At 44.8% G+C, this 26,221-nt stretch overlaps 1 protein-coding gene across 3 annotated transcripts; it reads right to left on the reverse strand.

Annotated features, from left to right (window-relative positions):
* Positions 1-512: 512 nt before the first annotated feature.
* Positions 513-15,677, reverse strand: NEMP1 (nuclear envelope integral membrane protein 1). Of its 3 annotated transcripts, none has more exons than XM_081851773.1 (9): positions 15,473-15,677; positions 13,283-13,395; positions 11,074-11,293; positions 9,813-9,885; positions 9,131-9,224; positions 7,508-7,622; positions 6,110-6,335; positions 3,361-3,537; positions 513-2,954 (listed from the first exon to the last, which is right to left on the reverse strand). In XM_081851773.1, exons 1-9 carry the CDS (start codon positions 15,579-15,581, stop codon positions 2,762-2,764), a joined length of 1,320 nt encoding a protein of 439 aa, XP_081707899.1. In that variant the 5' UTR covers positions 15,582-15,677; the 3' UTR covers positions 513-2,761. The 3 variants fall into 3 exon arrangements, with proteins under 3 accessions (XP_081707899.1, XP_081707897.1, XP_081707898.1); XM_081851771.1 differs by having other exon boundaries at positions 13,283-13,398; XM_081851772.1 differs by having other exon boundaries at positions 3,361-3,534; positions 13,283-13,398; positions 15,473-15,674.
* Between the last annotated feature and the right edge of the window lie 10,544 nt (positions 15,678-26,221).

Here is a 26,221-nt window from a genome sequence, read left to right on the forward strand (position 1 = left end):
ACACTTGTGCCTGACCTGTTAGAACTGCATATTGTCTCTAAGCTGAGTTGTTTAGAAGTTCTTTGTAGTCAATCTCTTCACCATGTTCTGAAAGCAGGGAAACTAGTCTGGGGCACAGAGTTCAGTCTTGGGCTTGTGTGTGTTTTTTAAAAAGCAAGTTTCTCGCCCTTAAGGTTAAACATGAGCAGATTTGACTAGAGGGCTGCTATTGCTACCCTTCCTTGGACACTAGTTGTGTGGGTGCCATTACTATTCTGCAAAACCCCTATGGCCTTGCATGCCTAAGGCACATTATTCCCACCGTAACATAACTCCAGAAATTACAGCTTGACCAGTGCCTTTAGCCCTTGGCTAAAAAATAATGTGTACAAGTTAGATCCGCATAAATTGCAGGCTTGCTATATAAGGAAGCATCAACCAGGTCTTTCTGATCAAGCAATAACAGCAGTCACCACCTGCAAGAAGATTCTCATGTTTGGGGGCAGGTTGTTGTTGTTGTTCTTCAATAAAGCTTCCAACTCACAAGTGGTTTATTGTACATAATGCTAGAGAGCAGTCCAACAAGCAAATAGCTGCTTGGAACAATCAAGAGGCAATTTTAGACAAAAAACAAAGCAGAGGTTTCTACTAAACCTTCCATAAGAAGGTGGAAAGGTTTATCTACCCCTCACACCATCACAAGTTTCATTTTCTACCAAAAAAGACTTTATTAAAAATCTTAACCTTCACTACACAACCGAGAAAGCATTGATATGGCATATCAGTACATTCACAGTCAAAAGTAACTTTTTTAAAAATACTGACCACCTCGTAGGAGAAATAAAAGAGAAACACACACTTATTTAAACCTGTCTGTAGGCAGTTTGACCACAGTTAGGAGGTATTCCCCTCCACCTCTACCCCAGAAACACGTAATGGCTTATATCCCCAATTTGCATAGATCAAGTATTTTGCTTTTGTGACAAAGTGAACTCAGCATTTTGTATTGACTGTAACACTTGGAGGAAGACATTTTACACATACTGTTTCATATCCCATTTCTTCTCTGTGTTCCACATCACTAGCTGCAGCTAGTGGAGAAAGTACAGCAAAGTACATCAGGGCATGGGATAATTTGTACCATTTTGGAGAAAGGCAGCAGGATGAAGACAGGGGGTTGTGATTTTCAGTAGTCACATGTGTCTTGTAACACTAAATTCACTCAAAATGTATACCAACAGCATGAAGTTCTCCCCATTTTCTGATCAACTATATTGTTTTTATGATCTCTGAATATGGAGAAAAGGAAGAATTTCGATCCCAAAAATCCTGCTGACCAGGTTCTGCCAAATATACTGGGCAGCATTTGCACAAGTATCAGGCTACAGAGAAGAAACAGAATAGCCAGAACACAGGATATGACAGCTATTATCACCTTTTTGTGTTTGCTCATGTTGCTCCAAGACTAGGAAATAAGGCACATATAACCAGTCCAATTCTCTGTCAGATGCTGTCAACTATTTTGAGGGAGTTATTCCTGAAAGAACTTCATGGAGCCTCATGCCACCCACTCTTGGAAGATACAATTCAACTGATCTCTAGAAAAACAACCATTTGGAAAATGTAGGCCTTTGCTACATTTCTCCGTAGAAACTAATTTGAAAAAGGCTCAAGAAATAATAAGGACCTACACCTAAGTGAATCAGGTTGCCATTGTGTCTGTAATTCTTTACGAACTATCCCTGAAGTTAAAAAGGTGGTAGAATTTGATAGGCTTAGTCGCCTATAACATTTAACAGCTCTTTATTAGATTGTGCCAAGCTGCATCTGCTAAAAGGAACAAACCCTCGAGGATCTAACTTAGCTGTCAGAATTTTTAAAGCCAGGTGGTAACAAGAGGGCCAAACAGGTGCTTGAAAGTAGCAAGGCATAAGTTAAATCCTGTTATAGTACCTGTATCAGTTACTTAGTCCTTTCTGACACCAAATAGCAGCTTCAGAGAGCTATACAGGCAAACTTATGTTGGGAGGAAACTAGTTCAAAACAAACAAAAACACAGAAAGCAGTAGAAGGCCACCCAAAAAAATTGGTTGCATCTTGTTTGCAAGCAGACAAAATCCTGTTTGAGCTGAAACATGCATGTGTCACCTGCTGTTCATTAAAGAACTGTGCCAAGCACAGGATCAAGCTTGATAGCATAAGAAAGAGTTGCCTAACAGATGATAAGCACAGGAGCCACCAAGGGGGCAGTATCTCTACTAACCACCACAGACACCATGAAAAGTCAGACCTCGGACGACAGCATTCTGGGCTTCCAAGAAACAAAGTAGGACACCAACTAAGGTACTTACAGCAAACCCTAACTCAGCTGGACATTACACATTGGTGTAAGCCTTTCCTCTGGAGCCCCTGTCTAATCAAGGCAAAATAATTCATTACCGGCAGGTTTTAAATAGATTGTCACAACTCCACCTTGCTCCCCAGTTGCCTAGCCTCATTCACTCACAGCCCACAAGATACTGAGTCCAGGACTCTGCCCCATGTGTAGCTCACTGCACGTTCGGTTCATTGTTTAGTGTAGGCAGCAGGGCTTTAATAGAACCCCAGCCCATTTGCGCAGTCTGCCAAGCATATACACCTTGTTCTGTATGTGCCATCCACAGTAGAGTAGGTATACATGTGCTCACTCTAACATGAGAGCAGCAATGCTGCAACTCCTACCCCATGTCAACAAGGGGCATTACCAACCAATCTATTTGCATGAATACTAGCCGGCTTTGTTTCAGAAACTTAGATGGTTCTGGGGCCAAAAGGTGTCCACGCATTCCTCTTCTTCAAAGCTGTAGTCTCGCTCTCCATCTTCCTCTTCAAAGAGCTGATCCTCCAGAAAAGAACCTCCCAGCCCATATTCCTGCTCATGGACAGAGACCTCATTGGGGACCACATGCGAAGCACCTTCTACAAAATCAGCAAATCTGGGGAAAAACCAGCAGAGAGCAGTGAGAGTACTGCAGCAACCAGCAGATGTCTGACTTTTATTTAATGGCCTGCCATGAAATGCATGTAACATGGGCCAATTAAACATTTGTCAGACAAAGTCCAAACTGCAGGCATGGCCAGGGGAATAGCCCCCATGTGTAGCATGCACTCAATAAAGCAATGCACACTTGGTAGTTTTTCCTGGCGTGTGTCACTAGCAGAGAAGCCAGCTTCAAACCTGCATCTCATTCCCGCCCCTTCCCTTAACTACCCCAGATTCCACCTCCCTCCTATAGCTGAGTTTGTAACCAGGCTGTCCTTTTGAAGGCTCCCAAAGGGTATAAGGATCCCATAGCACCATGCAGCTTTCCCCTCCCTTCTTCTAATCATCTTGGACAGTACCTCTTGGGAGACTGGATGCGGGAGACTGCTTTCCAGGCAGAGAATTCTGGGCTGCTGCAGTACTCCCGCAATTCCTCCAGGGCTCTGCGTGTCTCCACCTCCCCCTGTATCCGGTACTCCTCCTCAGTCAGCAGACGTGGTGGGCTGGGCTTTTCTGGGGCTGTGGAGACCTTCCTGCTAGGATAGCAATGACATTAGTGGCAGCTGCAAGTCTGAACATCAGAGTCTGGTGCCTTCCAAAAACCCTTGAGCAGCTCAGGAAACAGTGTTTACTCTTGAGCTTCACTAGAATAGGGTGCAACTGGGAGCCTGTACCAAAAGGGCACAAGACTCTCATTTTGGGCTAGGACTAGACCTTCTTCAGAAAGATTCTATCCCACTAGTCTTACCGCATTATCTTGATGGCTCTTCCCAAGACAGTATTGTGATAACACAACAACTAAACACAATTTGGCAGTAATCGGAGTAGGGTATTCTTTGAGTTAGTGAACACTAGGTAGACATTTGAACAGACCTCAGACCTGTGTGTCATTTTCTTACATCAGACCCAAAGAGAGACCTTTTACAGACTGTCTTTTTAGGGCGATTCGCTCCCAGCCTCAAATTTTATGCCTTGAGCAGTCTTACGTCTCTTGTGCCTTACTGCTGTAAAGGTCAATTGAAAAGAGGTTTGCCAGGTATTGTAAATATATATGTTCTCATATGCTATGCTCATAGGCCCACCTGACAGAAGAAAAGACACAGACAGCAGGAGGACCCAGGCATCTAAACATGATGCTGGTCTTCAGAGGGAGACAGAGCTTGTAAAAATCTCTGAAGGCACCATCTAGTGGTATGTTTCAATCCAGCAACTGAAATCCCAATTTTAATGGTTTCAACACAATATCCATTTGACCATATTTGCCACTCAACATCCAGAGCAAGCTCACCAACAATTCAACCCAGCTTCCACCATACAGGCTGCGTGGAGCAAAAGCATACCCATTAACTGGAGGTTAAAGCATTAGGTTAGCTATCCCCCCTCCCACAAACTGTTTCCATCAGCTACCATTTCACCTGGCTTCACCTGAGGGAGGAAAAAAGAGATAATGGGTGTATTCAAACATCACTGTAAACCACAAGTAATGGCTTACTGTAAATATGTCTGCTTCATTCCTCCCCACTAGTATGTTTAACCACAATCCCTGGCTTGGCATCACATCTGAACTGGAGATCATGTTTTGTTTTATTCAAACAAACCATGATGAGAAAGCAAACTTTGGAGCAAAACAAACCATAATCCTTGTTTGGGCACAGCAGTAAGCCAGGATCATGGTTTGTTTCTGCCCCACCTTACGAAGGAGGAGAGAATCAGGGAGGAGTAAAATGATGGTTTACAGTGGCACGTGAATGCTACGATTGAGGTCTGACTGAGCTGGCTGGGATCCAGTCAATGGGTCCTCCTTTTTGAACACTGTCCCCATAGCACCTATTTCAACTGGTCATTAGAAGAAACTTTACCCAATTACATAACTTGCTATAACTTTTAACAACTGGTACGTGAATTTGCCTGCTTTCCTCTTTCCTCTCCATTCATTTACACTAGTATATTAAATAAACAATATAGTTTTGCAATCTAATATGCTGCACAGCAGATTGCTGCACAGTGCCCCAGAATTTTAAGTGTTTAAATGATTAACAACAATCATCTCATTCAGAGCAACTATCCTCTACAGGAGTATCCAAACACTCCCTGTATATATATATATATATATATATATATATATATATATATATATGCAGGTTTTGGTGTCCTCGGGTGTCTTCCCGTGTAAAAGTTGGGGTGTCTAGGCGACGTTTCGACGAGGTCTCACTCGTCATCTTCAGGCTGGTGCTTTCGGCTTCTTGTTACTGGAACAGAGCAGGATCTCAGTGTTTGAGTTCCTATAAATACTGTAGAGGGGGTGTGGTGTATAGCCTCCAATGTTCTGGGCAGAGAGGAAGTTCCCAGGCTAGTGTGCCTTTTCTTCTTTTGTTCCTTAATTACTTGAGAGATATCTTGAGTGATTTCTTGAGTGATATCCTGAGTACCACTTAGGTGGGTCATTAGGTGTGGATTAGTTGCTAAAGTCTTTGTGTCTTGACCTCTTGAACTTTGTGAAGAGTTTTCATGAGAAGATGGCTGTACTGTACTTAGTTGTGCTCAAGATATCTCTCAAGTAATTAAGGAACAAAAGAAGAAAAGGCACACTAGCCTGGGAACTTCCTCTCTGCCCAGAACATTGGAGGCTATACACCACACCCCCTCTACAGTATTTATAGGAACTCAAACACTGAGATCCTGCTCTGTTCCAGTAACAAGAAGCCGAAAGCACCAGCCTGAAGATGACGAGTGAGACCTCGTCGAAACGTCGCCTAGACACCCCAACTTTTACACGGGAAGACACCCGAGGACACCAAAACCTGCATTCCTGTACCCGTGAAAATCTACGAAAGCATATATATATATATATATATATATATATGCAAAAGTATTCATTCTCCTTCTAATTATCCAGATATAAACTACAGACTTGCCCAACACTGAATGAAATATAGTAAATGATCTTTGAATAGGCATTCCTTGTTCTCTCGTACATGTTAGAAATTTCACTGTGTTTTGAGTACATACACACAAACACAAGCACACACCTTATCTTACTAGTCTATTAATGTCTATTATTGGATTGTGCCTTCTAGGATGAGTAATGCCCTGCTTCCCATCCGTCACCTGTAGATAGCATAGGCCCACATGACTGGGTACTCCAGGTTTTTAGTGCAGAATGCAATTACGATCAGTGCGATGGCGATCTGCCGTATCTGGATGCCTGCGTAGAGGAAAAGCAAGCCAAGAACCTGCAAACCCCAAGTGAGGAGATTGATGCTGCGTTCGTTCTCCAGGGGCCCATATTTGTAGCACACTGCAAAGCTGATACACCCTACAATGAGCAAGTAACCTGCAAAGAAAGGAAAGGAAATAAAGGAAGAAACATAAAGAGATACTCCAAGAATTATTTTTAATCTGGAGCCTAAACTATCCTCATGGTGAGTTACTTAATGAATGAAGCACCACCCCAGGAAGCAAAATGATGTGCTAAATCAGCCAGAAATAGATAGAAAAGAATGACTATTCCCTAACAGCAAGAGGATTAAAACATGTTGCCAACAGCAGATTCCAGAAGGTAACAAAAGCCAAGAACTCAGGTCTTTTACACAGTCTGCTCTAGGAAGACTGGACCAAAAAGCCTTAAAATGAATGGGATGCTGGTCTAGAAAGGTTGCATCATACCAAGTGTAATTAAATCCATGACTCCTGTGCTCACAATGCGTGCTTTTCCTCACATGGGATATTAAAAGGAAAAACCTCTCAAGATCAAAACCAAGTTAGGGTTTGGTGTGGTTGACAAGGACTGCATAACTAGAAGCCTGAAACAGGTTGCTTTCAAGACACATGCAATACAGTGGTACCTCAGGTTAAGTAATTTGTTCTGGAGGTCCGTTCTTAACCTGAAACTGTTCTTAACCTGAAGCACCACTTTAGCTAATGGGGCCTCCCTCCCACTGCCGCTGGGCGATTTCTGTTCTCATCCTGAAGCAAAGTTCTTAACCCGAGGTACTATTTCTGGGTTAGCGGAGTCTGTAACCTGAAGCGTATGTAACCCGAGGTACCACTGTATCCAGTAGTGTAGCTGATGCCATTATTTCCTTCATAACTCCCACCCTAGTGCCTCATCCCACTAGGAGTCACCATCCAAATACCAGTTTTACTTAAATTTCTGTTTAAGTGACTCCAAATTATACTTGAGCAGAATTTGCTGAACGCTTTTTAGCTGTCATTTTGGTGTGAACAAATATCAATGCAGCTAAATTTGCCTTAATTAGATCTCTAGGTACTCTTTACTCAAGCTAATTGGGAGATGAGGATGAAGTGTGGAGGCTAAGCATTTCCCAGGTGTGAAGGCAATGCATTTCCCTGCATTACGGGGGTTGGACTAGATGACCCTTGGTGCTACTTCCAATTCTAAAATTCTATGATTCTATAATTCTAGATTCACTCAAAAATATGAAGAATAGCCCAAGGCACAGGCTTTGATGAAAAAGAAAGCACAGAAAGTCAAGAAATACTCACCCAGCAGATATTCCCAGTACAATTTACAGATCTCCTGCAGGTTTCTGAAGACCAGCTGAATAAGGTAAACAGAAAAAGACCAGCCTCCCACTAGCATGAGGTAGATGGGACTTTTCTAGGGCACAAAAAGAACAAGCAAGCTATTTTCGCATTATCGACAGAGCAGACAATCCAGCTTGCCCTAAATTAGGCATACAGCACTACTAGGTTGTTACCATATGCAAACTGCACAATTTAAATTCTATGGCTGGGTTCTGGCAGGCAGGCATATTTCAGCATAGCCTGGCAAGATAAAGTTAGGCCAGATTTTTTGGTAGGGACTGATGAGAAACATTTGGCCTAGTTCTCACAACAGCAAGTAGAGTGGCAAACCTGTATGTAGACTGTACTATGCAGGTTGCTGGTTGGGGCTCACACAACACAACATGCCCTACTAGAATCCTTCTTCCCAGCACTCTACATGCAGGGAGAGGGTCTTTTTTTTTTAACAGAAGAGGATAAAATCATTTGATGCATACCACTGAGACACAGGTTTACCCATTTTACCCACTAATCAGAACCAGGTCCTAGACTACAGTGGCCAATTTTGGAGCTGAATGAGGGATTGCAGGGGGCGGGGCAGCCATGGCCCTCTACTTAAACCCCACTGAACTGTGTATCTGCATTTGACTTGGTCCAAACGCTTTCACAAAGGACACACAAACACTTTTCACAACTCCACAATACGAAATATGAAGCACAATAAGAGACAGGCAATTTCAATTCAAGCAGCTATTTAACTATCAGATGAATAGACTTGTCCCAAGACAGGCATTTTCATTTGTTGAATCCCATTTTTTTCTCATAGGGAAATATACCATTTGAACTGTGCGGTTGATGGCATGGATTTTCCTATATTGCAAAATACTACAACTAGGATTTTTAAAAGTGGTTGCACAACCACTAACATTTGAATTTGCATATGGTAAGCTGGTGGAATGTAGTCAAGCAAAAATGGAATATACCCACTAACACATATACACACACTGCCAAAAATCATTTAACTTTTTTCTAGTATATATGGCAACCACAGTAGTAAAGTATTTATCATATTAAGTTAGTCCAGATTCCAACAAAAACGTGCACTGAAGTGCTTCTGAGCTACTATATATCAGGGAAGAGCCATATATTGAGAAGGGTGCAATAAAAATCCCACTCTGTGATGATGTGAGCCATGTTCATCTGCCCACAGCAAGCAAATGTTTCTCTTTTCCCTATTTTCAATTATTTCCCTCTCTAGGGTCAATGATTATTACGTCTGTCAGCTCCTCATTTGCAAGGGAAAGAGCACCGCTGTACATCCTGCTTCCTCTCCTCTTGCTGCTGCCATCTCACTCATTCCTCTTGCTAACCTAAAACAGTGAAAGGAGGAATATGGACAACAAAGCTGTATGGAAGACAATCCCTCTAGCCAAGACTGGGTGGTCAATGTGTCATGCATGTTCTTTAAGCCGTGGACAGTCTGAATAAAGCACTTGAAATTAAAGCTGAAACATCTGGAAAGATGAACTCTGAACTCGTGGCTTTCTGGATGCTTGTTGCCAAAGAGTCTAGTATTGTCAATAGAACAGTACTTTCACTCACCTTGGGCACCATTCTGGACATTACATAGATGACAATTAGCAATGAACTTAGCACGCCGATGCTTATTCCAGCCGAATAGAAGAAAAGTGGACTTCTGCAAAGACAATTGTTATTTCAGTTGCTGTGCAGGAATAACATCTATACATCCACAAAGGTTGTCAGGAGGAGCAAATATTCAACACACGCCACAAGAACAAGGGAAAATGGCTGGAATACACCTAGAGCCAAAACCTTTGGTTGGCCTTTGGGTAACAAGCCGGAGTTTACAGTTGCCATGTGGAGGTGGAGATTGTTCTCTCTATTGCTTCTGGCAAAGCCCACAAAGCCATGAGTCCAGAGAGAGACTGGAGGCAGCATAGCCATGATTTAGCAGAGCAAAAGGCAACTTTCTGTGGAACAAAGAAGCAGCATGTCCTTTGCTAGCCATGGCACAGCTGGAGACAGGCAGTCCTGAGTCCCGGGTCTCAAAGGCCAGACAGAGAGCCCTGGGATGGGGGAGAATATTTTGCTCCTGAGTCTGAGTTCCCCACCCCTGCATTAGCCTTTCATTATTAAAACAAAAACCATATAACCTACTACCATTGCTTTAGACAGGAAAGATCAATCTGGTAGCTGTTACAGGCCAAGCAGATGGCTGCAGTAGATTATGTCTGGCATTTCTGCCACTCATTACAGTGCTCACCTGCTCATCAAGTCAGCACAGAAAAACAGCAGAAGGCCCAGAAATGTAACCACGAAGAGCTTGGGATCAAATGCTGCAAGAAAATGAAACAGTTCATCCGTTGTGTTGAACTGACCTTTGAGCTGCTAAATCTTTTGGATTAGGGTGTAAGGTAACCTCAAATGCTGTCAGACCAAGTGCCCATTTATGATGAGGCTTCATATAGCAATACTGCCAGACACACAACACTTGTGATGACCGCTTCCTGTCTTTCATAGGCATCATCCAAAACCACCCTATACTTTTGTGCAAATCTAAATCAATTCAAAGGGCAGAGTACAAAGTTCCTGTGCAGCAACATAAGAATGCTGATCTACTGTAGGAACAAGCACACTACATCCTAATGAAGGGACAGGTTACCTGGGTTTGGGTAACGTGTCCCTTCACTAACTTACCAAGAAGAAACAACACAGCATAGCACATAACTCATTCAAGCAGTTAATACTTTTCCTTAAAATAGTAGTTCTCACCATCAACATCCCTCCCAAGTAAAAGACAAAAATGAACTGAACAAAGTTTGACTTTACTCAAACTTTGGTACTCTGAGGTAATACACACACAGCAGTTCACTAATTGCAAAAGGTGCATGCATACTGAAATGGCCAAGCTCCTGTGCAATATATACAGGATCAATGCATATGTGTCATTCACAAGTGATGGGTATTTGCACCCAAGTATAGAAGAATGAACCATTAATTGAAATTTCACACTAAGCAATAGGATCTACTTTTAAAAAACATTTGGTATACGAGTGTCATGTGCCCATTTTGCAATAGAAAATATTCTAGACGCATAGGTTTTCACAAGGAATGGTAAGAGATCACTAAAACCAGAAGAATACCATATAAGTCAAGCTTACATCTCGTTAAAAAGCTAAAAAAAACAACTTTGGGTCACTGCGACTTATTTGGCCCTCACAAAATGAATCAACTTCTCCATTAACCTGACATAGTGAAGCCTCTGACATCAGCATGAAATCCTAGTATTCATTCTACTTCTGGCACCACATGTAGTGCAAAGCATCTAGATTACATAACTCACTTGCCCAGCTAGTGTCCTGATATTCCTGCCCTCGCATCACTACTACATTTCTGTGCAACCAGAAGGCCTGCAGTTCACAGTATCAGGAAGTAAGCAGCTTAATCTAATTCATTTAGCAGTACTAGATGCACAACTAACAGCTTCCCCAGTAAGCCAGCAACTAAGGTAAAAGAGGACATACTACGAGCAACGATGATGGTGTAATTGGAGCCTTCTTCAAGCACATCAACTTTCAAACAAGTTTTATTACTGTAGAGACCTACAGTAACATAGGTGTCATTGAGTTTCTCTTTGAAGAAGGAGCCAATGTAGTTCCACACATTGAATCCCTCCAGTTCTTTAAGCTTTTCCTCATTTTCCACCTGGATGACTCGGATCATCTTGCTGCTTTTTACTCGTATCTGCAAAAGACAGAGGTGGGAAAGGGTTAGCCACAAGGGAGATTCCAACATTAAAATACAGAAAAATCAGAATATCACCACTCAAGTGGTATCTAAATAAACAACACAAAACTTATATGCCATTATGAAATGCACGCGACAAAGATGAATGACAGGCTGGTTCAGAGGAAAGTACCAAGGAAGAGAAAGGGGCTTTTGGAAAGCATGCCAACAAAGGAAGCTGGTAAGATTGGTATAATGTACAATTATTATAAAGGAAAAGTAGAAGCATTCACTTGAAGGAACAGGATCAGAAAGGGAAAAATCAGGATCAGGATCAGAATGGGGGTGGGGGGCAGGGAGAGAGAATGAGGAGACAGATGGCCAAAGTTCCAATACTGAACTTCATTATGGAAACAACTGAGCAGCAAAACAAGTTTACAAGAGACTGTGTGAGTATTCCATTCAATCAAGGCTGAGGGCCTTTCCAGACACCGTGGCTCAAGTGGGTGGGCAGGAGCAACAGTCACCACTAAATTATTGATCCTGTTATGGAGAAACTGCTGTTTCCCAGGACACAAGCAGTTAAGCACCAGTGATTGTAACTGCAATCATTGCTGCAACAAGTATGAATCTCCATTGTTCAAAGTGATGCGAGCACTTACTTGACCTTGCCTATGACATCACAAGTCCCTTTCCCCTGGCTATTGTGCCATCTTCAACCAATCTTTTCTATTTTCCAACTTCTCTTCTTCAGCAGCTGCATAGTCAACCCTCTCCCACAAATAAAAAAGGCACCCAGCAAGGAAGAAAGATTAACAGCACAATCCCAACCTTGTCTACTCAGAAGTAAATTCTACTGAATTCAACAGAGTTAACTCCCAGCTAAGTGGGATTAGGATTGGAGCTCAAATATGCAACATTCCAGTACCTGGGTATAAGAATACTACTCAGCTTATGTAATGCTGGTAAATACTGTGAAAAGAATAGAGCTGCTCCAACAGGGAAAGCACAGACATCTGCCAACCATTACTGTAGTTGGGTAAATCACAAATAGTGTATGGAGAGTTTGCATTACCCATAGAGATAAGTAACTAACTAAGGGATAGGAAATCTGTGGCCCTCTAGATGTTGATGCACTCCATATGCCATCAACCACAGCCAGCATAGTCAATGGTCAGGGATGATGGGAGATATCATCCAACGGTATATGGAGGGCTACAGGTTCCCTATTTGTCAGCTACATCAATCTGCAGCATAACTGGGGCTCCAAGAGATGACCTTGTCTTTGACTTTTATCTCCAACCATGATAACAATCTATTTTTCTCAAAGCCTGAACCTATGAACATCATCTATAACACAGAATGCTCTTTTGAATAAAAGTTTCTTTTAACAACTGTATAATACAACTTGAAACGGAATGAGAAGGCACAGAGAAAACATTTGACTATACTGTACAGTGGTACCTCTGGTTGCGAACGGGAACCGTTCCACAGGCCCGTTCGCAACCTGAAAACAACGCAACCAGCGTCTGCGCATGCGTGGGTCGCAATTCGCCACTTCTGCGCATGCGAGTGACGTCATTTTGCGCGTCTGCACATGTGCGAGCAGCGAAACCAGGAAGTAACCCGTTACAGTATTTCCAGGTCACCGCAGGACGTAACCTGAAAACGCTCAACCTGAAGCAAACGTAACATGAGGTATGACCGTATACAAAACTAGCTCCACAGTAACACAGTAGAGCACTTCAACAGTAATCATGGCTCCAGTTCTGAGCCTTGAGAAATGCATTACACAGCACCCCATATCGTTCATCCACCACACACTCCCAACCAGTATGCTGAGAAACAAAAGACAATGGAAGTTTTTATGAAAGCTACATGTAGCTACTTAACAGAGATTTACATAATCTAGGATTAGTTCCCTTGAATTTTGTTAGCAAATATGCAGACAGAAAGTTCGGCTGAGGTTCGTCAACTGCCAGAAACTTAAAGGACTCCATTTCTTACCTGAATTCTGGTCCATATGTCATGCCATTTTGGGGTCACCTTGTTTGTGTAGCAAAACTGCTTAGAGGAATTCTCTTTCTGCATGCGATGATCTTCAAGAGGCAGCACTCTATCTACTGAGTTCAAACAATAACCAAGGACTGCGTTAAAGACATTAGCAAGATCTTTGCCTGAAATCAGAGTTGCTGCCTGAGAACTGAGAGAACAGGGTTGTTTTATACAAAATGTACAGTGGTGCCTCGCAAGACGAAATTAATCCGTTCCGCGAGTCTCTTCGTCTTGCGGTTTTTTCGTCTTGCGAAGCACGGCTATTAGCGGCTTAGCTGCTATTAACGGCTTAGCGGCTATTAGCGGCTTAGCGGCTTTAAGAAAAAGGAAACAAACTCGCAAGAACTCGCAAGACGTTTCGTCTTGTGAAGCAAGCCCATAGGGAAATTCGTCTTGCGAAGCACCTCAAAAAATGGAAAACTCTTTCGTCTAGCGAGTTTTTCGTCTTGCGAGGCATTCATCTTGCAGGGCACCACTGTAGATCAGGATTAGTCTATTCAGTAAGGTGCTGGAATGATGCTCTCTAGCCTACACCAAGAATGCACTATTTCCGAGAGCAGTATTAAGCAAGAGGACCCAAAAAATTCCAAAACATCACTATTCATTTTCACACAAGTTATACCACACCAATGAACTGCAATAGGCAACTTAAAAGCAGCCACTAACACAGGGTTTGGTGCCCCAAAATCTACACGTAGTGGACAATGAGAGGGAGCCTGCACATTCATGGACATGCATGTACACATGCACCTTCTACACATACCACCATGTTTTTTTCTCCTACATTGAATTTGAAATTTTAAGATCATCAGGGCAAGCACCTGATTGTGTAAATTCTGCAAAGCACTATAAAAATTATGTGCGCTTGGCAAAGAGGAAATTTCAAATAATTCACAAGCATGCAAAAAGTAACTTGAATCCTGGGGGGGGGGGATACTTTTATGACTATAGCACCCAACCTGGTGTCCTCCAGAAATTTTTGACTACAGTGCCCATCATCCCTCACCAACAGCCATGCAGGTTGAGGTTGATGGAGTTGTAGTCCAACAGCATGTGGATGGCACCAGGTTAGAGAAGGCTGCTTTGCAGAATAACTAAAAAGGTTCCTGTCTCAGGAAGTTAGAAACTAAATTTCACTATGGAGTATGTGCGTGCATGCATGAAGGAAAGTGGCAAGGATTAGCAAGGGACAAACAAGCACAATGCAGTTAAATATACTTAGGTTTTAGAGCCACTGGATTTCAATTGTTTAAAATCATACCCTGCGCTGATTTCCTGTGCCTCCAGGAAATGGCACTGCTGGGGGGAAGCCTTATCAAATTCAGCTGGACCTGCTTCCAAGTTAGCAGGCACAGGACTGCGCTGTCAGTGTCAGAGGTTTAGTGAATCCTGCCTTTTACCAACAATTTTCACCTGAGCTGTTCAAATCTGACACTTGCCAGTAAACAAGTGCCATCATTTACAGCTAAAGGAAACTTAATATACCCCAGATTCATAGCCAAGCGTTTCTGGCATTTCCAGTTTGCTCTCTTGAGACTTGCTGGTAAATAACAGAAACATAGTGCCGGACAGCATTTATGTTTTTATATACAGTACGTTGGAAGCCGCCCAGAGTGGCCGGGGCAATCCAGTCAGATGAGGAGGATACAATTAGTAGTAGTAGTATCTTACCATACATAACAATTGTTATAAAGTTGTCTCACATAGAGCTAGGTCCCTCAGGTCCAATTCCTTGGTGAATTAATTCTGAACATTTCGGGAAACACCAAACTAAAGCCTCTTATGTCGAAGCCCAGGAACAAATCACGCCGCCTTTCTGCCTTCACTTCCCAAACAAGACCATGGATAAGTTATGCTGTCTTGTTGTGGGTGGCATTTGCAGCATTTTAACGAAACTGTACATTTCGTGTGCATTATTTTTCTTAGTAGTAATGTTCTACGGCGCCCTTCACCCGAAGATCACGGGGCGGCTGAGGCTAGAAATGCAAAACCTGCCTTGGGAAGGAAGGGAAGGGAGCTTGGCCGAGATTCGGGCATCGTCCCTCGCAGGCAGCTCGGCGGTTCTCCGAGCGGGGAAGCCGCTAGCTCCGCGCCTGCAGCCGCCCGGGGAGAGGGGAAGGGCCCGCCCTCCTACCCCCTTACCTGAGCCGCCCGCCGGCACCACGAGGACCGCGGCCCCGAGGAGGAGGAGGAGGAGGAAGCGGCGGCCAAGGCTAGGCCGCCCCGAAGCCGCGTTCGTCCCTCCCGCCATGGCCTTCACCCGCCGCCCATCCCGAAAGGCCGCTTTCTCGCCGCGGTTCCTCTCGCAACCTATCGGAGAGCAGGACTCGCCGCCGCGCGGCCTCCCTTGCGCGTGACCGAAAGGGATATTAGCCAATGGCAGGCTGTCGGGAGTTCCAACTCTCGAGGCCGCCTTGCCTGACGGTAGCGCTGAATGACGTGCCAGCAAGCCTATCTCCGCGGCGGCCTCTGTGAGGTAACGCCTTTCGGCAAAACGGCACATTAACTCGCTGGCTCTCTGGCCAACGACAAAGTCAAATCGCCCGACCTTGAGCCCGCCCCCAGACACGTATTGGGCTGCGGACGTCCCTTGTCAGCCAATCAGAGGAACAGTTTTTAAAGCTAAGCCCCCGCCGCCGTTTTCAAGCTGCAACATAGCAACCAAGAGGGAATGTCTGACGTAAATCGAAGCGACTTTGGCTTCACGCGCGCGCTGCGCAGGCAGCTGTTGAACCTCGTTGCTGAGCAACCGCCTGAGTGACAGGTGGCAGTTTCCGCTCTCGCTTTAGATTTCAACTGTTAGAATTCAATATCTCCAAGTGGAGGGAAAGAAAACGACTCCACCTTGTGGGAATGTTCAGGGATGCAGGAGAGGATATATTGATTATATCCTTTCCAACTTGTATTAACAAGTTCCACAATTTAGCAGAGTAACATTCCCCTTTTTAAACTTGCACAGCTGATGCATTTGCTCAGGCTCGCTAAAGCCTCTAAAATACGTTTTCCTTTTGGTAATTTCCCATTTAGTCCCTCATAAAAAGATAGACATGACACAGTCTTCTATAAAAGTATAAAAAGAGTTTACTCACACATTCTGTTCACAGATGGATCCCAGAAGGCAGACTTTAAATTACAAAAGTAATATACACCTGGAAACCAATAAAATCTTTAATAAAAATTAAGATTTATAAAACTCTGTAAAGTATAATTACCACAAGATCTAGATCAGGAACAAGAGAGGGAATAAAGATCTGCATCAGAATCTGCTGCCCCTGTGGATCCTGCTGCCTGAAGTACACTCACCCAGCAACGGCACAGTGGCTTTCAATTGCAGAGAACATGGCATCATGCTTATCTTCCAAGAATTTATCTAATCCTCTTTCACAGCGAAGCTGTGCAAAGAACAGATAAAGGAGCTCACTGCGAGCCTGGTTTCTCTCAGCTGTACGCCAAGTGTGTTGCCTGTCAGCTCCCTCCTAACATGTACACATGATGGGCAGGATTAATATATGGAGTCCCATCAGTGGAAGCCCTGCTCAAGAATATATGCAGGTGCAAGAAGACTTGCCCCTTTTTCTTACCCCATGCCCCCTGAAATTAGGTCTAGAACAATATACCCGTACATAGTGTATAAAGTACATTTGAAACACATTTTCAAATGTGTTTGTTAAGGGCTGCTGGGATTGTAATTCCATGAGGGATACTACAATGCCCAGAATTCTTTGAGGGGGAAAATGTGCTTTGAATGTGCTTTAAAGGTCCAGTATAGTGTGTATGCAACCAACAAGGAGGTGAAACTGATGCATATGTTTGTGCAGGAGCATGACTTCCCTTTATACCACAGCTTTTCAAACTTTTCATATTGGTGACAGACTTTTTAGACATGCATCATTTCATGACCCAGTAATTAGGTTTTACTGGCAAACTGGAGGTTAAACTAACCCCTTTCCAGCCCCGGGAGGAGTGCAGGAAGCATTTGCATGGCACACTTACACACTGCAGCTGACACACTAATGTGTTGTGACACACAGTTTGGAAAGCTCTGCTTTATACCATAGACAGACAGGGAGGGTCTATATTTTTTCCAATGGCCGGATGTCTCCAATGTAGCTCTTATTATAACAGAAACCTCTATACATGTTTTGATGAGGAAGTTAGCTCACATCACTTAGGTTTCAGTTCTCATTTGTCAGCCAAGGCTGACATTATCCATTTCAACCCCCAAACTCAATCAATATCTCACTTCCCTGTAGCTGTAATTGCCAGAAGAAATAAAAACAAGCACACTAAACTTAGAAAAAATAAAGTTCAAAATACAACAGAACATTGTTACCTAAAAGTGTGGTTTGAGGTCATAGGCACCTGGTCTTGAGTTCTCCAGCTCCCACCACATTTCCCATGAAGGGCCGGGCACCCGCAATTTTTTGTGCTAGGGCTGTGCACACCACAAGGACTTGTGCACCTGACGTCAGCACGCTTGCAGCAAGTGCGTCCAATATCAGCATGCCCTGCTGATGTCGCACGTGCACATCAGTGGGTATACTGACGTCAGACGCATGTGCGCATGTGGCGTGTGTAGCCCCAGGCACCCACTGGCCCAGGGCCAAGTTCGGGGTCATTTAACACAAATGCTTCTGCTAGCCAGAGGCTATATCCAGGATCGTTCATTTTATAGTTTGGTTCACTTTATTGTTTTTCCAAAAATATCAAGAGTGGTGGTATACTCCCTCCAGTGAAGTAAAAAATATGAATGCATGATTGAATGGGGAAATTCCAGTGTTTCCTGCAGTAGGAGGAAGGAAGGAAAACACTAAGACGAATTCTGGAAATACTTAACCTGAAAGTGGGGAGTAAAAATGACATTATATTAAACCATTAAACGTTAATGGGCTTTGTTTCCTATTGCTTTTGTAATCATTTACAATTGTAGAAAGAAATTAATAATTTTCTGATGTAATGCATTGTCATATTGTCAGAAGCTAGGGCAATAAAAAGACAAGGTTAGGAGTGGAGCAAAACAGTAACTGTTGCAATGTAGAAATAATAGCTTCCAAGAAGCCCAGCAATTCTTTGCTGCTTTCTCTAGTGCAAAGGTGGGCTATCTTTATTTTGTGGGGAACCACATTCCCCTGGTGGTGGCAACGGCAGGAGGGGGGAGTAATCTCTGTGGGGCTGCATGCCAATGATGGGTAGAATCAGAGACAAAAGTGTTCTGGATTGACTAATCCGGAACAAAGATTGCCCTATTCCAATTTTCCCCATTGCTATCTCAGATTAGAATTTCTGTTCTTATGCAAGTCTACTCAGAAGTAAGCTCAAATGGGCTTCATAAGACAAGCAGCACATGGTATTGACCACACAGAATTTTTGCATGATATTGATTGAGGCTCTATCTTACACAACTTAAGAACATGATAGGATACAATATTTATTTATTTGTTTATTTATTTATTTATTTAGCAGTTCTCCCATTTTCATGCTGCTTATCAGTTTGCAGGCCATTATTTAAGGGACTGAGTTCAATCCTTGTTTTTGTTTAGTCGTGTCCGACTCTTTGTGACTCCATGGACCAGAGCACGCCAGGCACTCCTGCCTTCCACTGCCTCCCGTAGTTTGGTCAAACTCATGTTAGTAGCTTTGAGAACACTATCCAACCATCTCGTCCTCTGTCGTCCCCTTCTCCTTGTGGCCTCCATCTTTCCCAACATCAGAGTCTTTTCCAAGGAGCCTTCTCTTCTCATGAGGTGGCCAAAGTATTGGAGCCTCAGCTTCAGGATCTGTCCTTCCAGTGAGCACTCGGCTGATTTCCTTCAGAATGGAGAGGTTTGATCTTCTTGCAGTCCATGGGACTCTCCAGAGTCTCCTCCAGCACCATAATTCAAAAGCATCAATTCTTCAGCGATCAGCCTTCTTTATGGTCCAGCTCTCACTTCTGTACATCACTATTGGGAAAACCATAGCTTTAACTATACAGACCTTGTTTCAGGACTTTTTGGTGTAGGATGTGGGTCATAAATTTAATAAATCTAATCTGAGCTAACCTACTCAGAAGTAAACCCCATTTGATTCAGTGGAACATACTGCCAAGTAATTATGCAGCTTTTCAGTGAAATCCTATGTTTATCTACTCAGTACACCCCAGTGACTTCAATGGGTCTTACGTCTCCTAGGTAATTGGCTCTAGGAGTGCAATCTCAGTCTCTTTCATTTGAAAGGGAATTATCAAGAGAGAGTGCATGAACTGTTCAGAGGCATAACTAACTTATTCACTTCAGGGTGAAATCTTCTCTTTTGCATTGTTATGTTCATTGTCCTATTTTCATACCCTGTAAGTCTCCCCAGCAGGGATAATGACTGTCAAGGCTCTGTGAGAACAGCTTGTTCACACCCACACTATCTAAAATATATGTCTATGGATAACCCTTGTTCCCATGCCAAGGTCACATCGCTATCCTACCAGTCCAGCAGTCCAGAAAGAGAGAGACCCTGGCCTCAGAGGAACAAAACAGGATGGAAGTCAGATTAAGAGAGGAAAAGAGACCTCAACCAAAAAAAAGTGCTAGGAGACAGGGATTCTTCCATATTTTTTGTTTGCCTTGGAGCACAACAGACCTCACAAGAATTAAGGAGCACATTCTAGCTGAAAATCCCTCTCTATAACTGGTTTGCTGGTTGAGTTTATTGCTGCAAAAAGTGACTTGATGTAAAAGGAGCTTGAGGTGCTCAGTCTGACAGGTCATGAAACAGATACCTGCACTGATAATGATCAGTGGCTACAGTTACCTGAACTTTCTGCTGGTGCATCCCTTTTCCAACAAGAACACACAGTATGTACTGTAAAAGCAAATCTCTTCTTCAAAGAAGAACCTTCAAAGGTTGCTACATAAGTGCAGGTGCTTGGGGAATAAAAAGGAACCAGGCAAGATTAACATCCTAGAGTTAAGTGTCCAGTGCTGGCTGAGACACCTTAAGCAAGGACAGTTGAGCAGCTCAGGGAGGGCTGCAGTTGAGTATCAGTGCTCCTGCTTTAAATGCAAAATGTAGCTGAGTGTCAGCGCTTGGAATGCATCTCCTGATACAGCAGAGGTCTGAAACACAGGAGAGCTGCTGTCAGTGTTGACAACACTGAGGTAGAAGGGCTATTGAACTGACTCAGTACATATAAGGCTGTTTATGATGTTTTTAACACTGGCAGAGCCAAAGTCCCAATGTTTTCCTCTGGGCAGCTGGAGATGGCTTTTCATGCAATGCTCATAACTGAGAGGCATAGGTACTCTAAGGTGGGATGTAGTGCCACCAAGGCATCACAATGTACCATGCATAGATGGATATCTGACTTGGTTCTTTTGCAAAAAAAGGTAGGCCTAAATTCATCAAGGCAAAAAAAGGCTTCTTTGTCTTTGGCTTCAGAGTGTGAGAAATTAAGCAAGTGCCTAAGAGCCTTTGTAAGGAAAGAAAGCAAAAACCCTACTTCAGAACGGATCTCAATTGCTTTTCCTTTTTGATTCTCTCCGGGAGGCTCATATTAGTGGGAAGGAAAGGCTCAGGGGGTGGACGGCAGCCTTTTCAACAAGCCTATGTGGGATGCAAATGCTTTACAATCCCATCCTTTCAACCCACGTAACCCGGCTCTTTAATGCCAAATATTTTCTTAATAGCATAATTGTCAAGGCCCTTCCCACGTGCTGCCCACTGCTCTGCACTTGGCTTGCTGCACCTGGGTAGGGAATTTCACACTCACGGCAATAGTGGGAGAGGAGGGATAGCTTGTAAACTGAGCTGATGTGAAGTGCTAGGACAGTCCTATTGCACACCCCACAATTGGCCAGCTCTCACAAGAAACCATGAGCTTCTCCAACCTCAGTCTGACCTCAGTCTCTGAGCTCATCTACTTCTCTGTGTTATTCCGACTTGAGTTGCCATATACTCAAGCTTGTGGAAATGTGGCTGAAGTTGGTTCCTAGCTCCTTATTCAACACGGAGCTACGTGCATGAACACCCCAAATGAAGAACTGATGTTTATATGCCCCTTCATCCTCAAAATAAACTTTGGTCTACCTACCGTATTTTTCGCTCTATAAGACGCACCAGACCACAAGATGCACCTAGTTTTTGGAGGAGGAAAACAAGAAAAAAATATTCTGAATCTCAGAAGCCAGAACAGCAAGAGGGATCGCTGTGCAGTGAAAGCAGCAATCCCTCTTGCTGTTCTGGCTTCTGGGATAGCTGCGCAGCCTGCATTCACTCCATAAGACACACACACATTTCCCCTTACTTTTTAGGAGGGAAAAAGTGGGTCTTATAGAGCAAAAAATACGGTACATCTTGGGTGCATCTCAAAAGGAACAGTTTCTCAGTAGCAGAAATCTATGACTGGCACTCTAAATTATCACTCTAAAGAGTTGATAATTTTGGGGATAACTAACTGGAAACTAGTAATCAGATTAGCTGCTTTCATGATACAGTATTCTCAGGAAAGTCTTCATCTGACGGCTGGCCATTCAGATTAGTTTAGCTTCAGATGGGAACAGATCAGTTGGCATTACCTTAGCAAAGTTAACTGATTAAGTAGTTGGAGAAAGTACCTGCAAAGCATTAAAGTAGGCTATCCATGCAATCCTACACGTTTACCTGGAAGAAAGACCCATACCAAGCTCTAATACATTGCCAAGTTGTACAAATTAATGTCCAAAACTCTTTGTCTGTAATTGTAGGATTGCTGCCCATATACTGTACATAACTACAATATGTGACACGTATGACTCTCTGGTGCCACATATACACTGCACCTATTTATTCATTCATATTCATCCAAAATAGTATGTCAATCCACTTCTACCACTTCCTTCCCCTCCCCCACATTCTATATGAGTGCACGGGGGTGGGGAAGAACTAGCCACTTCTGACTGTGGGTAACTACCGGTAATCCATGGTTGGTCATCTTGAGTGGGGCAGAGAACACAGAAGCACTTCATTCCAGCTGTAAACATGAGGCATTTCTTCCTCAGTTAGAACTGGGGAAAGAACCCAAGGGTTCCTACATCACACCCCCCCCCTCTGCTATAATGTAGTAGGTGATGCTTCTTCTGAAGAGCATAGGAACTGCTTTATGCTGAACAGGCTTTATAACAGGATTGGGAACCTTTTTTGGCCAGATCCTTTTCTGTCCTCACCTCCCTGGGCCAACTCTAACAAGTGGGTGGGGAAAACTACCTGTCAATCACCTGACACCAAATGATTGACAGGTGGGTTCTCCCACTCACCTGTCAAAGCTCGTTGCGCAGCTCTTCCCAAGGGCCCAATAGCCACATGGATGCTGGGTGCCTGGGAACTGCAGCACAAGGGGTTTTGCTGGCCATGAGCTTGGTGTTTCCCAAGCACCAAAAACAGGGTTGGTAAAGTTGTTTTTTGCAGTGATCAGCTGCACAGCCAATCCAGCTGTGCCTCTTTCTGTCCCTTTTTCTGTCCCACAAGACATCAGGTATGGGGAGGAAGAGCATGGTTTGGCAATAAATAAATTCAGGCCTCACATGCCAAATTGGGATCTGTACCAGGGCCAACTCTGGCTCACAGGTCAGAAGTTCCCATCTCTGGTCTATACTGACCAGGACGATGATGATTTATTGAATTTATATACCGACCTGGAGGTCTCAGGGCAGTTCACAGGATTTCAGGAAGGAGCCAACTAGCTCCTAACTAGATTTGCTAGCTAAGGGGCCCGGGACCTTCTGCATGCAGAAGGGGGGCGGACTGCTCTGCTGGCACTTTGGGGGGGGGGCAGCACCGTGCAGCTCCACCTCCAGGTCCGGCTTGACCCGGGGGTGGAGAGAGGAGAGTGGGCAGCAAGTCGGCCGCCCTCTCATCGGCTGCGTGGCGCCACGCGAGGATGCTGCCAAGGCAACTTTCTCCGGGTCAGGCGTGAGCAGAGCGCGCCGGGGGCTCCATCCGCGCCCCGCCCCGGGCAGCAGCAGGCTAAGCTCCGCCGCTGAAGGGGTTCCAGGGCCGCCCTCAACGCCCGCCCGCCTGCCTGCCTTCCTGTTAGAAGAACGAGATGGTGAGCCTTCAGGAGCGGGGGGGGGGGCGAAAAATCTCTCCTTTCTGCTGCTACTGCAGCTCCCCAAACCTCCAGAAATCGGGGAGGGGGGTCTGCAGGCCGCCTGTCCTTCCTTCCTTGCTCCCCCTTTGAGAGTATGGGGAGCGGTCCCCGCCTCGGGGCTCTTTTCTCGAGCGTGGGCCCCGCGCCAACTTCCCCGCAGCGCCAGGAGGGGCGGCGCGTGGGCGCGCTCCTTTCTGCCAGCCCGGCGAGCAAAGCGCGTCGCGCGCCACTGGCCGCGGGGGAGGCAGGATGTGCGTCAGTCCCGCGCGGGGGAGGCCAACACGTGGAAGCGAGTCCGACCGCAGCGCGGGGGGGGGCGGGGGGGAGGCGAGGGCGGGAGCCTGGCCTTGAGGGAGGCGAAAAACAGGATTTGGAAAAGCCCCAAACTTACCTGTCGCTGGCGAGAGCGGCCCATCGGAGGCGATAGAAGGGGAAATCCAGACCAGCCCCCAAGGGCGAATGGTCGAGTTTTGAGTTTGTTTGTTTTTCTAATGGCACTGGAATGGGAGAATTCCTCTCCCTAATATGATTGCCCTCCTGTATCGCGGTGGGAAGGCGCAGACTGAGAAACGTCGGGCCGATGGAAGGCTGAGTGTAGCTTACAACAACCCTGTACTGTCAGCCAAAGGAGGACGCTTTTTACCATCACTGTCTTGCTCAATTAAACACTGAACCTCGATTTAATGTTCTCTTAAGTTAAAGCTGAGTTTCTGCAGTCTCATTTAATTATGGGACTCTTCAGTTTACCCCAACCTCCATGTTCGCTGATCATCTACAAGTTGAAAGAAAAAGGTTAACCGGGGAGCTAAAATTATTTCAGGGCAGTACTTTTAGAAATGCAGCAACTGCTAAGGGTTACTTACTCAATGATATTAAAAAGAAAGAGGCCCACCCAGGGATATTGTGCTCCTGCTGCCTGTGCTCGTGCACACACCTGCCTTGGGCAGTGGGGAGGCCCTAGTCATTACAACCCCAACCTGTATTCCACAGCAAAGTGCGTCCCACACCACCAAAGGGCACTTTCGCTGCTGCTGATGCTTTCCAAACAGAAACAGTGGCAACAGCGGCCTGTCCTTTAGGTGCTTCTGTAGTTGCAAGTTAAACCCCGTGGAATAAATGCAGCCAGCAAGGGGCAGTTGCCAGAGTGATGGACCTGGAAGACCAGGGTTCAAATCCCTACTCCACTCTCAAGTTCACAGGCTGGGTCTAGACATGTCAAAGAAGCAATTCGGTTAAACACCTTGTAAACCCATGCAGGGGAACCTGATAGGGAAAGATGGGACTCCACAGCACCAACTGGTGTCACAGTGTTATATTGCATATGCAGCACATATAAAACACTTTTTCTTTACCAATCTAGCGGAGTCCACACTCTCAGCCTAACTTACTTCACAGGGTTGGTGTGAGTATGAAATGGAGAATGGGAGAACCACGTATGCCGTCTTGTGGTCCGTGGAGGAAAGGGGGGATATAAACCTACAAATAATTAAGCAGCTACCTTCCAGAGTCTTGTTTCCACCCAGAACATGGCCAGCTGCAAATCTTTGGTACTTGGCTGAGTCACTGATTCATAATGATGCCACTTAGGTTGTTGAACTGGCACTGTTGCACACCACCCCAGTCTCTGAGCAGTGTAAGATTCCAGGGGTTTCAGGTACATTTACCCAGGGCCTGTGTTTCCTTTTGGAAAAGAGGCACAACAGAGACTGTGGTGTCTTTACAAAATATGGTTTATATAATACACATATTATACAACCTGAGCCTACAATGGAGGGGCTCACAGCATTCACACACCAAGAGGGTCCAGCTTCTCCCACAGCTGCCGCCCTGGATTCAGGCAGCCATCAGCCACGGCTCTGACCCTCTCTCTAGCTTGCTGCGTTTTACTGACTGCTGCCTTTACCAGACTGCAACCGTCTACTCCTATCTTCCATCATGGCCAATGTTGAAAACCCAATCCTAAACACTACTCTACTTCAAACTCTGACCTTGGTCTTTCTAACTAACTCAGAGCTGGAGGAGGGTCTCTTCTCCTTGGCTTACTTAAAGGTCCATTACTTTCCCTTAGTTCTTGGTTAATGGCTCATCTCCCAGGTGATTACCTCATGAGGAAACTGGTGTGGCTCATATTTTACCGCAAACTGAATCCAGGAATTCATTGTCCAGCACTCGGTTTAATAACAAGCATTACATTCTAAATCTTACTGGGCCCAGGAATTTAGGGGCGTCTGGAACCCCCTGAACTCATATTGGTATGTTAACTCAAATGCAGATCCTCCACTGTCCTTGGGACGTGTGCACAGAATTGCAACCCAAATCCTGTTTTTTTCCAAACACCTGCTTGTATGAATACGGCTTGCAGTTCTGACCTGCAGCCTAGCTCTGTAGCATTATTCACAACTGGTTAAAGAAATGAAGCTGGTGTTAGTTCAGCCCTGGTGGCAGATGGGGATTCAGAGCCCCTGCAGAGGTTGTGGGACTCAAGGATGGGCTAGCTTGTGGGCCAGCTTGAGGAGCATTAGCACTTTGAATCTGCCCCCACCTGGGTAGATGCTGTCACCATGCCTGTGGGAGGTTGCACAGTAGGAACCATATGTTGCTGCTCAGGCCTCTCTGAATAGAAACCTTTTCTCAGCAGCTAAAGCAGGTCAGGAGGATCCGGCCTCCACAGAGGCAGCTCCCTGCCTACGCCTTCCTTTGCATGCAGGGAATAGCTCTGACTTCCCTGGGCCTCTGTTGCTTAGAAGCTGGGAGGTTTCTCTGGGCCTGGACACTGCTGAAGGAAGGCAGAAGGG

Source organism: Podarcis erhardii (assembly GCF_964252035.2).
Source record: "Podarcis erhardii genome assembly, chromosome: 2".
NCBI lineage: Eukaryota > Metazoa > Chordata > Lepidosauria > Squamata > Lacertidae > Podarcis > Podarcis erhardii.

Bases quoted from the DNA above. Each gene is read 5' to 3' on its own strand.
- NEMP1 (XM_081851771.1), bottom strand. From the start codon at position 15,581: ATGGCGGGAGGGACGAACGCGGCTTCGGGGCGGCCTAGCCTTGGCCGC. The intron at 11,294-13,282 runs GTAAGAAATGGA...TGTCTTTTGCAG, and splicing joins ACATATGGACCAGAATTCAG to ATACGAGTAAAAAGCAGCAA. The intron at 6,336-7,507 runs GTGAGTATTTCT...CTTTCTTTGCAG, and splicing joins GTACTGGGAATATCTGCTGG to GTTACTTGCTCATTGTAGGG.